Here is a 14,005-nt window from a genome sequence, read left to right on the forward strand (position 1 = left end):
TACAACTGCCTGCATTTTGATTAATTCCCCCGCACTGAGCACCTGCTATTTAATTACTTTCTGGCTTTGTGGCTCCCATGTCTAGTTCACCTAAACTTACTACTTGGAATGTCCAGGGACTGGGCCATGTAATTAAAAGGAAGAAGATTTTAAAGGGCAAATATTATGAAAATTCCACTTTTGTAGTGCTTCTACACGTTAATTTGGGTATCTGGCATGTCTACTGTCCCAAAAACTCTGGAAAAAACAACTCCCGCGATTTGTTGTTGTTCCTCTATGTCAGAAACGATACGCTAGAGTGCGTCGAATGTGATTACGACCGTTGTGTACGTCATTTTCCAACCATGTCCATGTAGGGAGTCTCGCTACATGGCCTTGGACCACCATCGCCATCATCACCACCGGAGCTAGCAATCAAAACAGGTCAATCTGAGGAGGGCTGTTTTAGACAGGGTAAAAAGGGTGCTGTTTTAAAAGATCCTTGTGGTATTTTGACCAAAATATGTTACAGACATTTCATTAAGACCCCAAGGAACCATATCAACTGTGGTAAAATGGGCATACGATGGGTCCTTTAAGCATGTGTAGGTGGCTCAGAGAGAACCTCCACCTGCACCAGAGGATTAATCAGCGCAGCTGAGGGCTGTTTGCTGATTGATCCTCAGGTTCAAAAGGCAGCAGCTGAGCCGAGTAAAGAGACCTGAAAAGTAGTGATGGTCAGATGAAGATTCATGAAGCATTGACGCTTTCCATCCAATTGGTTCACTCATGGGCCGAAGGTTCACGGTGCGTCATGTGCTCTACTGCGCCATCAAGTGGACAATAAATGTAAAACAAGCAGAATGAAATTTGAATAAAAAGAAAGGAAGCGAACAAGGAGGAAACAAGGAAGGAAGATAAGAAGCGATGGAGAAAAGAAGACAATACAACATTAATATTAACTAAAATTTTTAGGGCTGCAAAGCAGCACTGGGTGGGCCCGAGCACATCCATTTTGAAGCGTTGCATGCTTTTTGTCTGAAAAAACAAAAATAACCAGTTCTGAGAGAGAAAGAGACGTGACCTTTGCAAGACATAAAGTTTCCTTTGATCTAGGAAGACTGAAATCAAAGGATTCATGGTCCATGTATGTCCGCGTTACAGAACATCGTGTTTTAATGGCTAGTAATCAAACTTTGACGCTATGCCACGGTCACACTGTGTGATTAAAAAAAAATCCGTCAGTCAGTTTTTATCTCCATCTTGTCGTGATGACACTCATCTCAAATTGAAGTTGATCCGATGAAAACCCTGGTACAAGTGTATCAAAGAAATGTGGAATATGGCCAAAATGGCCACTTAATACAAAATATCAGGCTTCCTGTTTTGTTTTTACAATTGCACCCAGAGACTTTTTTGTTTGTTTGGTCATGATACACCTGTGTATTGATTTCTGTGAAGATCGGTCAATGGGAACACCTTCCGGGGGTCTCGGGGGGCACCGTTGAGCCATTTTGCGACGCCCATTGAAAATTCCTTCAGAATACGTAAATTTTCACCACTTTCTAACTTTCTGCAAATTTTGGTAAGAAGTTGAGCATGTTAAAGCCCTCAAAAAGCCAATTCATTTGCCTGAATAATAATAATAAGTACAGGTCCTAAATCCTGCCGTCTCTATGTTAGTGGATGGCGCATGCCCCAAACTAAAAGGTTTAGGAACAGCTCTCAAAGATGATTTCTGTGATTTACGGTAGATCTTATCACTTTGATACTGTAAATTTGGTTTTAATTAGTTATTTTACGCAATAGAAACAGAAGATATAACACCTGAATCAATTAGCTTTAAAGGGTTTGCAAATGTTTCAGCTTATACTGACATGAGAGTGGTATTCATTTTCTCATAAAGCTGCAACTGCTCATTATCCATTAACTACACAGTAGACAAAATATCTGATTAAAGCAGAAATATCTTACAGAGATATGCAGGAAATCTACATATTAAATAGGCTAAAACAATAGATTTGCAGAGAGTCACTCATACGGGACAAGCTTGACAACTGACGAGCAAAATAGTTTGTAATTCTTGTATAGATCATTACAAACAGAGGCAGATCCAACTCCAGGAAAGACAGTGGACATGTGTAAGTTTCTTTCATGTCAAGTAGCTGTTCAGGATTCGGACTGTAACTAAAATTGCACAGTCAGCAGTCGGGGGTCTCTGAAACACACATGAGCAGATGGTGGTGTGGTTCTCAGCTGCTGCTGTTTTTTCTCTTTGTGTGTGGGTGTGTGTGTCTGTGTGCTCTTGTACAGCTATCTTTGTGAGGACTAGTTTGAGTCTATAACCTATGGAGTGAGGACATTTTGGGAAAGTGAGGCCCTTTTGGTCGGTCCCCTCTTTGTGACCTCCCTTTAATGGACTGTTTGGGGGTTAACACTTGGTTTTTAAGGTTATGGTTAGAATTAGGTTCAGGTTAGGTTAAGGGTTAGGGTCAGGCATTTAGTTTGGATGGTTAGGGTTAGTGGCTAGGGAAGGCATTATACCGATGAGTGTCCTCACTAAGATAGATGTACAAACGTGTGTGTGTGTGTGTGTGTGTCAGCTGCCACTGGGCGGTGGTCAGGGTCTGGGATGAGTCGACTCAGCAGAGAAGGGCCGAGCCTGATTGGACGTTGGTTTAATGACATAACAAGATAACGTCTGCTCACCAACCGCTGCTCCTGCTCTCTGAACACTGTCACCAATCAGGTTTATCTGAAGTATGAATTCTTTACAGCTGCAGAAACTCGAAGAACCGTCTCTTTTAGCCATGTTTCCAAACATAAACATGAAGAAAATAAATCTAAAAGCTTAGAGGCAACCCAAACAAGTATATATTTAAAAAGTGTGTGTGTGTGTGTATGTTGTAATAATATATAAAATTAAAGCCTCTATACTTACACAGGGGTTTTATTTACTCTCAAACATTGTCATGTTGAAAATGGGTGGAACTTCTGTATGATGGAAAGCTTTCAAGATACAAAACAAAAATACATACAAAATATAATGTGGAACTAATTATACCAATATAATAGCAGTATATAGTAATAATGGCAGCAACAACAGTATATATAATAATAGTAAATATAATAATAATGAAAATAAAATTTTTAGGGCTGCAAAGCAGCACTGGGTGGGCCCGAGCACATCCATTTTGAAGCGTTGCATGCTTTTTGTCTGAAAAAACAAAAATAAAAACTAAAGCCAATCTTAACCTGAAAGTAAATTTTCACCACTTTCTAACTTTCTGCAAATTTTGGTAAGAAGTTGAGCATGTTAAAGCCCTCAAAAAGCCAATTCATTTGCCTGAATAATAATAATAATAATAATCATTACAATTTCAATAGGGTCTCACCAGACACCTTTGATGTCTGTGCTCGGGCCCTAATAATAATCCTTACAATTTCAATAGGGTCTCACCAGACACCTTTGATGTCTGTGCTCGGGCCCTAAATAAATAATAATCCTTACAATTTCAATAGGGTCTCACCAGACACCTTTGATGTCTGTGCTCGGGCCCTAATGATTATAATGACACCATGGCTTTGGTGAGTGAAGCTTTGAATTTAATAAATGAATGAATGATGTTTGTGATGCCAATACAAAAATTATGAATTTATTAATATGGTGTCTGTCTTTATGATACAATGGCGGGATCAAAAGGAGAAAGTGGAAAACAAATTGGTCAGAGGGTTGTGATGTGACTGTGTTTAAGCTACTAGGGACAACATGTAGCATGTAAAATATGGACATTTTATTCATTTTTACTTTTCCATAGTGCTGGGTTTCAGGCGGTTTCTTTTCTTTGCAAACAACCGGCAATAAATTCCCAAGTCCACAAAATGTGGGGGGTGTGGGGGGAGTCCATTGTGTTATGCTGCCCTTTGTATTTTGATTCGCACGCCAAACCCGTGAACCATATCCCGACTCAGTTACGTGGAACGGCCGGCTCACGAGTCTTTGAATGTCACCACAAACGTCATCAACACAAGCCTCGATACGCGCTTTACAAAAATCTTCCTGGATTACTCGACACACGCTTCGAAGCCGCGACACGGAAGGACACATCACTACTGAAAAGGTTATGTGATGGACACTGTAAGTTGAGTTTTGAGTTTATGTTTGCCTTTCTGCAAGTAAAGATGCTGAAAAGCAAACTGTTTGGATCTTGCTGTGTTTGCGAGACCCCGGTGGGATCGACATGTGCCACAGTAGTATAAACAGATAAATCATTATTTCATATTTTGTTGTAAAGCTTCAGGTAACTTACCTAAAGTTAAGTTCGCTGGGACAACTGCTACTATCACCAAGCAACAAAACCACAACTTCAGCTGATCAGCAACACAGAGAAGTATTTAGCTTAGCTTCTTAGAATGACTCCTAAGCCTGAGCTAACGAGCCAGTGTTAAGCTCAATGGGCAAATTCGGCCAACATCTTTGCCCATTATTTTTGATTAACTGGGAATTATGATGGTCAGGCACTGGCAAGATGGCGATGGCTAATGTCACAGAAGCTACGTCCATCTGTACAGTCTCAACTGTATCCACTAAATTCCCTAATAAATGTCTATAATCACACTATTCACACATATTCCTGTCTATTAAACTGCCCCAGCTCAGTAGCACCAAGTCTGTGTGCAATGACAAATTAAATGATCAGCATCTCTGGAAACTGGAGGGACTGGCAAGGTTTTTAATCATTGCCTTGAAATGCTTCACAACCATGATCTTCCCTACATTGCTTCTGCCACAGACAATGATGAGGATGTCCAGGTGATTATTCCTTCAAGGGCTGGTGGAAGATTGGTCATCACGACTAAAAAAGCGCTGTTTCATTGTGTAGACAATGAACAACTGACATCTCTGTACTTGTGTTGTAGCTGGCTAGTGTATCTGTACCTGACATTCCATGCAGTGGTGAAATCCGGGTTAAGCAGCAACAATGTGCAGGTGATATCCACTAAAGCTAAGGGGCACACAAACATGAACAGTTAGATTCTCTCATCTTCAACATTGAGGCTTGGGATCTCTCAAAAAAAACAGTTTATGCATTTTATTTAATAAACTAAATGAATACAAAAACAAAAATTGGTTTTAATCTAGGCAGGTGAAAGACTTCCTGAGAGTCTGAGCCTGAAAATAAAATCAAATTAAGATTCAAAGAAACCATATACAGCTGGGAACTGTGATAAAAGACTTAAAATAAATGTCATTGTAAAAGCTATTTGACTTATAAAACACAACTCTCCACAAAAAATTTGATACGAGAACTTGCAAGCAGGTATGTAGCTGCCATGTCCTATCCCTGCTTGATTGTAGTTCAGGGCTCCAGTGTGACCATTTTATACCAAAAAAGAAGTGCGACAAAATATTGTTGCGGTAACATTTAGCTGGTCTGTCTCTATACTTCAGCGAGTCGTGACGCTTCCTCATCCCATCCCCTCTGCAGAGTTTACACTCACACACACAGGCCCCGCACACACAGACAGTGTAGCAAAGATGAGAGAGAAGAGGCGGTAAAAGAGGGGCAGTAACTGTCAAACAGTGGTGACAAAAAATGTGAATACAGGGTTTCTGTGACGGACTGCTAAACTATTAGCGCCTCTGCTTGAGGATCAAAGCAGAAGCAATGTTTGGTTTTTACTGTGTCAGAGTCTCCTGTCTGGGTGTCCTCATTCCACACTCCTGCTGACCTGCTCTCACTTTACACAATAACAAAAAACACCAACACTTATCAAAAGTAATTTGGATCTGAAGTGTACTAACGTTTACTTTGTTTGTTTAATTTGCTCCAGAGTTTATGATACAGTTTTTAACACTTTGAAAATGGGACAAGCTAGCACGCACACATGCATTTTATTAATTCTCATTTAAATGTCAGACTGATACTCTTATGAATTCATTATTTGCTATTTGAAAGGGTGACATCGTATAATAAGGGTATTATTGCAGTGCCAAAATGCACACTGACATTTTTGGGGTGAACCTAAATCATGTGCTGGTGCACCGAAATGTAAAAGTTAAGACGCACCAGTGCAACCAATGTAAAAAAGTTAGTCTGGAGCCCTGTAACCAACATTAAAGTAGAAAATAAAACCAGTCCCAGTACACTATGTACAGTATTTGACAAAGACATACATTTTATTACAAATACACCATCTCCGAATGAAAAAAAAACTAATCAAATTTGCTGAGGTAAAATAAGATTGACTTCAGTTACCTCCCCTGTCCAGCCAGTGTTTGCGCTGGCGGTAGAGCAGCAGCTTGTTGTGGACATAGGGCAGCAAAAACTTAATACACCAGCTCTCAACACCCAGCTTGTTCTCCACCAACACAATGGGACTGCGGTTGTAGCGGGCCTCTGGACATGGGATCACACCAATCTCATCACTGAGGGAGAGGACAGAGACAAAGGGCTGGAAACAGTTTTTGCCATTTGATCAGAAGCTGAGACACAACCAGTCAGTCCAGGTTGGTCATTTTGAATGCTTTTCTTTGTTCAATTGTTTTGTTATAGACTATGACATATTGTTCTGAAGGTCCTTTCACAATGTGCAATTAAAAGATTCATGTCATGATGTAATATTGTGAAAGGTGGGTCTAATAAATTCTTGGTCAAAAAGGAATCTGTGTTGCACCAAATGATAATCATTTTTAAGGCATATCAAGAAGTTGTGATGAATGTATGGTGAATGTTAACATATGATACTAAAAATAAGCAAGCTGAAACATGAAATTAAAAACAAATTGCCCCTCTGGGATAATAAAGATAGCCTTCCTTCCTTTCTTCCTATGTCTGCAGCAAAGGTGGAGCATTAATAGCTTTGATCATAGCACTGAGAGCTTTCTTTCAAGGTGCTTGTCATAGACGTACACCGCTATACAAACTGGTAACTCTGGATTCTTCAGATGTATTATTTGTCAAACTGCAGTTGTATGCTCAATTGGCTGCTTTTCAAGGCATTTCAACTCTTGTTAGAATGTTTCTAGCCATGAGCTCAGTAACCTCACAAATTATATTTGAGCTACTTCTGATGTTTGCATTTAATCAGACGAAACGCCAATAAGTCTTTTGCTGAGCCTGACGTCGATGTACTTGTACGAAAGAGAAGCCTTACAATAGCAGATACTAAGTTTTCAAATAAAAATATGAAAAGCTAAATAATTACTTAATTACTGAATCTTACAGTTAATGGCAGTGATATACCCTTGTGGGAAGCGACAGTTTTGACAGCCACCATATCACGTAAAGAGGTTACAAAGCTCACTACAAAATGAACGCTATGCATGCTGTTACATATCAAACAGTTTAATATAGGGTGTTTCTACGTAACTCTTCTAGACATTTATTAGAATAAACGAACAGCTCAAATAGCTGACTACACTGTGAACTTTCTCTTGACCGCTCTGATTCCAGGTAATAGTCCAAGCCCACAGTTGAATAGCTGGATCGTGCTGTTGTTTGCCTTAAGGTCCACAGGATGTGACAGCCAGTCTGTCTGCTTCCTTCACAGTCAACTATACTTACATGTTGGGATTTCTCTTGAAGGCATTGGTGATGTCTTTGACAACTCTCTGCACCAAGACGTGCACCTCCGACTCCGACTCCGCCATTTTTCTGTGACGTCAAACTGACCAATTTTTTTTTCCGGGTAAAAACAAATATAGTACGGAAGCCCCACAAGGCCAAAATGGCAAAAAAGTGCATTCGACTTAATGCGGCCCTGCGCAGCGCTGATTTTACTTAATGCATGCTGGTTGGGGTTTTTGTCCAGTGCAGCAAAACGTCAACAGGTGACTTTGAGATCTCTAAGCTGCCTAAGGAGCAGCTTCAGCCACAGACTCATTCAACCCCGCTGCTCTAAGGAACGATACAGGAAGTCGTTCCTCCCAACCGCAATAAGACTGTACAACTCATCTACCTCTGTCAGAGCCACCATCACAGAACTGCACTAAATATACCTGTCTCCTTGCACTGTGTACCCTGTACAACTCTCCGCTCCATATACACTTACTTCACATCATATGTGATATGTGTTAATATAAGCCATATTGATATTATATATCATTTTATACAATAATATTGTCTTTTGCACAACCTGTCTACATATTCTTACACTCATAGTATATTATATTATCTATTGTATAGTTAAATACTTATATTTATACCTCTACTATACATCATATCATATTATATCATACTCTTTGTATATTCTTTGTATATATAAGTCTATATACACATATTTATACATATATGTACATGTTATTATTATTATTATTATTATATTATACTTACTATAATTATTATATATACTGTTGCTGCCATTATTACTATATATTATTTTTATAAACTGTCTAACAATAACATTACCATCATATCATCAGTACTATTACCATCATCTTGCCACTGCACCGTATCTACCTATTTATCTTGTGTTTCTGTTTTTATTCCTTCTACCTCAATATTTTTTATTTTATTCTATTGTATTGTATTTTATCATATTCAAATATACCGGCTGCTATGACGACTTAATTTCCCTTCGGGGATGAATAAAGTAATCTATCTATCTATCTATTAAACTGTCAAGTTTTCATAAGCAGCTGTTGTACCACTGGTGAATTATATTTACCAATAACCTCACCTTGGCGCATGGCGCCATCGTGTGGAACATTACAACAATTACAAGAGTGGTTTGAAAAAAACGTATACAGTACAGTTAATTTATTTAAAAGTATGACAATGAATGCGCTCAGAGAAGTCTTTACTTTTTCATCACAGATATGCCCAAGGTGCCCAAAAGCTCTGAAAAAGGTGAGATAAGCCTAATTTTGCTGCAATGTTTAAGGTTTAGAGGTTTCATGGACTAAAGCTGAAAATCAGTGCTGTTTGGCTGCCATAATAGATATAGGGTCACTCATCACCGTATTTTCTCAAAACGTCTTCAATCAATCAATCAATTAATTAATCAAATTTTATTTGTATAGCCCATATTCACAAACGTCCTCAGTGTGCTTTGTGTGCCGAGGTGCTGGCAAATGACAGCATGAAGCCTTGCAAAATAAAAAGGCACCTCGACACCAAACACCCTGACTTTTGGACTTCTTTAAAAGTAAACGTGATGGCCTCCAGCACCAACTACCCCTAACCAGCTTTGGGGGGGCCCAGCTTGCAAAAGTTTAAGAACCCCTGCTCTGATCCAAAGTAACACCATACTAAAACATCAGTAATAGACGCTCAAACTAAATGTTTAATGAGAGCTGTTGCACGAAGTCACAAATGCTTGGGAGTGTTTTCATTTTGTGGAACATGCTGCCACCTTCTGGTTAAACACGTGCTTCACCAATAAACACCGATTCACTGTGGGGTATGGCACTTGAACAATTTGAGGCTTTATATATGTTTATCATTTGAAATAAAGACGATATCATGAATTGATAACATAAATTAGCAACAATGCATTTAAAAAAAATTCAAATAGAAAACAATTAAGTTAACAGTTCGATAGTTTGAATAAAGATGGCTACATTCATTTACATTTTTTACTAACAATGCATCTAATGACTCAATATAATGAGAAATGAGTCTTGAGAAATGATGAACCAACAGAAAAAGATTATTTAACATTTACTTTGTTTCATCATTCGTTATTTAATCTAACCTATGACTGTTGGACTTGCATTTGTCAGGTTGCCAGAAAAACATCTCTAAATTATGCACATTTAGCTTTTTGTCTGTTTTGTTTTTGTTTTTGTCCTTTAGTTAAGCAATATAATAACAGTAGTAATAACACTAACGATAAGGACGAGGATCATTATTATTATTATATAGTAGTCCTATATCAGATCTTGTGTTTACAGGTTGTTCCACTGCCCGCAAGATGGCTAAAGACTGAACAATTTAAAGCCTGGTCAGCCCCTACAACAAACTGCCCAATCATACACATGAGAGCAGCTTTTCAATACATATAAATTAATGTGCATGTTGTCTTGTATATTTATTTTTTATTAAAGAAGGATTTCAAAATGTACATGAGAACAAAGTCTGCACTTTCTTTTAGGGAGTAAGAGAATATAACAGATAATATCTAATACACACAAACCATTTCTCCTTGGCTTCCTGCTCATTATATAAAGATGAAGGTTCTGATGAAAAATAACAGAGAGAAAATTATGTTCTCAGTCAAATTAAACATGATTTTTGATACATATGTTGTGAGTTATTTCTCATTTCAGACGTTATGATCGAAGATGTAGAATGAAAGGTCTTCTGAAAACAAATGACAAAGGGTGAAGGCTGTACAGCTCATCTGCTGCTGGAGGAACAGTCTTCATCGAAGCATGAGTCACACTGACAGAGGGGTGGGCTTCTGACAAAATAAACTGTGTCCTTTAAATGTGCTCCTGTATATCTCACTTTTCAGTTTGTCTCAGAGGGGCCGGACAGTGAGGGTGAGGTCACACCCCCGCTGTGGGCTTATGTAGCGCTCCTCCCTGAGCAGGCGAAGCAGCAGGTCCTGTGACACAGAATAAGCCCAGAGAGTCAGTTGTTAAAATCTCTTTTACTTGATCAGTTTGACAAACCCCTCACCGCTTACCTGTAGGTCTTCCAATTCATGTTTGATGTAATTTCTTACATTCATCTTTTCTGTTATTTGCTGTGCTAAAGCCACATCATGCAAGTTTTATTTGGGATATCCAGAATGAGAAGATGCATTCTTTTTGCAAAGTGAGCGAGTATTATAAACATTATTTCCAGTTAGGTGGAAAGTGTTTTGAGCTTAGATTTTGTTTGATGTATATACTGGACTGCCATACTCTTGTATGTATAAGTATGTGAAGTGACCCTTGTGTGTCCACTTAACAGAAGGTCAATCGTTCAACCTGCGTGCCAAAGTGTCCATGGGCAGAATATGGAACCACAAATGGCCCCCAACAACTGGGATGGCAGAGTGTGAGTGATGTGTGATTAAGAAGGTGCCTTCTTGAGACATTACAGAGACTAAAACAGTTAATTAACATTAATGGAACCGCCCTAAACTGGTTTAAATCTTATTTTTCTGATCGCTCCCAATTCGTTCAAATTAATGATGAGTCCTCTGTGCGCACCCAAGTTAACCATGGTGTTCCACAGGGGTCTGTGCTCGGCCCAATTTTATTCTCATTATTATATTCTTCCACTAGGAAACATTATTAGGACACACTCTGTAAATTTCCACTGCTATGCGGATGACACCCAGTTATATTTGTCAATAAAACCTGAACAAAGTAATCAATTAACTAAACTTCGAGCATCAAGGACATAAAAACCTGGATGACCCGCAATTTTCTCTTATTAAACTCAGATAAAACAGAGGTTATAATACTTGGCCCTAAACACCTTAGAGAGACATTATCTAATGATATAGCTGCGCTAGACGACATTGCCCTTGCTTCCAATGAAACAGTCAGGAACATGGGAGTGATCTTCGATCCTGATTTGTCCTTTAATTTTCAAATTTCTAGGACCGCCTTTTTCCACTTGCGTAATATCTCAAAAATCAGACATGTCCTTTCGCAAAAAGATGCAGAAACTTTTTTAATTCGAGTCTGGACTTGTGATGTTCTGTCATTTTAGTTTGTTATTTCACTCTGGGTTTTCTGTTTCCTTTCTTATTTTGTAGACTCGTGTTCCTTGTGTGTTTTTTCTGTCCTGTCGGTGATTAGCGTCCTCAGTCCTCATGTGTTTTGTGTCTTGTTGAAAGACTTTTGTTATATTAAATTACTTTATTTTATACCTCTGCATCCTGGGTCCATCTCTCCCTCAACAAACCGTTACAGGACTATTGTAATTCATTATTATCAGGCCCCAGCAGTAAGTCGTTAAAGACTCTGCAGCTGGTCCAAAATGCCACAGCACGTGTCCTGACAAGAACCAAGAAAAGAGAGCACATTTCTCCAGTATTAGCATTGCTTCACTGGCTTCCAGTTAAATCTAGAATAGAATTTAAAATTCTCCTCGTCACCTTCAAGGCCCTTAATAATATGACGCCTTTTTACCTTAAAGAGCTGTTAATACCTTATCAACCCACTAGAGCACTCCGCTCCCAGAATTCAGGTTTACTTGTTGTCCCTAAAGTCTCTAAAAGTAGAGTAGGAGCCAGAGCTTTTAGCCATCAAGCCCCACTGCTGTGGAATAATCTCTCACTTTCAGTTAGGGAAGCAGACACGCTCTGTTCATTTAAAAGTAGACTCAAAACCTTCCTTTACAATAAAGCTTATAGTTAGAGCTAATTAGTGCGGCAGAAAGTAACTCGTTCTATGTTCCAAAATAGGAAGCTTTTAGTTTAAAAAGGCATAGAGGTATTGATTTCTGATCTACTGAGTGGGCCACGTAGTTTTCATCGTACTACAATACAAACCAGTAGCCAGTCAGATGTACCTTGAGCCTCAGTGTACCCTCAAGTTCGGCCTGTATCATTGTATCATTGATGAGAAACCTTTGATGATGCTAAGGCGCAAAGGGAATTTATGACACATGACACACGAAGCTTCTCTTTCCAGCTTCTCCTTCCTCTTCTCCATCCTTATCACATCAAAGTAATTCTTATCTCGTCACTACATGTTACTAACTTGACCCCTTCCCCGGAGTTTCTGTGCCTTATCACCCGCAGATGCAGGGCCACAGCTGTGGCCGCACCATGGATTATGATTTGTGGATCGCGCATCAGAGGTCGCAATGGTGGATCCAGTATGGCGGATTCTATATCGTGCGGGCTGATCGTAGTGGTAATGGAGGATCCTTTGTCGCGTTGGCATTGGATGGTGGTGGACCACGACCGAGGCGGCGGCTGATGATGGATCCTAACTGGCGGCAGTGGACAATGACTGTGGACTATAGTGGATCCCATCTTGATGCTGGATCATGATCTTGCTGGCTGCTGACCATAGACTATGATTGCAGCAGGACTGCTGGACATATAGTATTGGAGTTATCATTCAAAATGTTTACCCTCATTGATGCTGCTAAAAACTTTATTCCCGATGATGTTTTACTAAACTTGACATCTATTGCACTTCTGTCCGTCCTGGGAGAGGGATCCCTCACATGTGGCTCTCTCTGAGGTTTCTACGTATTTTTACCTTTTAAAAGGGTTTTTAGTAGTTTTTCCTTACTCTTGCTGAGGGTTAAGGACAGAGAATGTCACACCATGTTAAAGCCCTATGAGACGAATTGTGATTTGGGAATATGGGCTATACAAATAAAATTTGATGGATTGATTGACTATACCTTATTTATACATGTGAATACATCAGGGAAAAGTGAAAAAAGCTTACAGCACCTTGTATTCCCAGGCAGTCTCCCATCCAAGTACTAACCAGGCCAGACCCTGCTTAGCTTCGGTGACCAGACGAGATCAGGCGTTTTCAGGTTGGTGTGGACGTAAGCTAATGAGTCCACCCACCCTACCTTATTTATACATGTGAATACATTAGGGAAAAGTGGAAAAAAGAGGAAAAAGCGTACAGCACCTGGTAGTCCCAGGCAGTCTGCCATCCAAGTACTAACCAGAACCGACTCTGCTTAGCTTCCGTGATCAGACGATATCGGGCGTATTCAGGTTGGTGTGGCCGTAAGCGAATGAGTCCAACCACTAAACCTTATTTATACATGTGAATACATCAGGGAAAAGTAGAAAAAAGAGGAAAAAGCGTACAGCACCTGGTAGTCCCAGGCAGTCTGCCATCCAAGTACTAACCAGGCCCGACCCTGCTTAGCTTCTGAGATCAGACGAGATGGGGCGTATTTTTTATTTTATTTTTATTATCAAAAATATATTGCATTTACATTCATTGCATGTACATCACTTTTTAACAAACTTTGTGCAATGCCGGCCCCGTTCCGGGCCTGTACATTTAGCATGCATATCACATACTACACAGGAAACACACAAATCAATAAATTAATAAAATCAAAATCAAATCATAAAAAGAAACATCCCTTTTAAC

At 39.4% G+C, this 14,005-nt stretch overlaps 1 protein-coding gene and 1 pseudogene across 1 annotated transcript in view; both read right to left on the reverse strand.

Annotated features, from left to right (window-relative positions):
- The window catches only part of ptar1 (protein prenyltransferase alpha subunit repeat containing 1), a 42,936-nt gene extending 35,303 nt beyond the window's left edge, over window positions 1-7,633 (reverse strand). Inside the window, exons 1-3 of the mRNA XM_061072049.1 lie at window positions 7,548-7,633; window positions 6,240-6,409; window positions 4,919-4,985 (exon numbers count right to left, since the gene is read on the reverse strand). Of these exons, the coding sequence (XP_060928032.1) occupies window positions 4,919-4,985; window positions 6,240-6,409; window positions 7,548-7,633 (323 nt within the window). The remainder of the gene's footprint in view (window positions 1-4,918; window positions 4,986-6,239; window positions 6,410-7,547) is intronic.
- A 5,693-nt stretch (window positions 7,634-13,326) lies between these two features.
- On the reverse strand, window positions 13,327-13,445 carry LOC133002561 (5S ribosomal RNA; annotated as a pseudogene).
- Window positions 13,446-14,005: the final 560 nt, after the last annotated feature.

Source organism: Limanda limanda, chromosome 5 (genome assembly GCF_963576545.1).
Source record: "Limanda limanda chromosome 5, fLimLim1.1, whole genome shotgun sequence".
Taxonomy (NCBI): Eukaryota; Metazoa; Chordata; class Actinopteri; order Pleuronectiformes; family Pleuronectidae; genus Limanda; species Limanda limanda.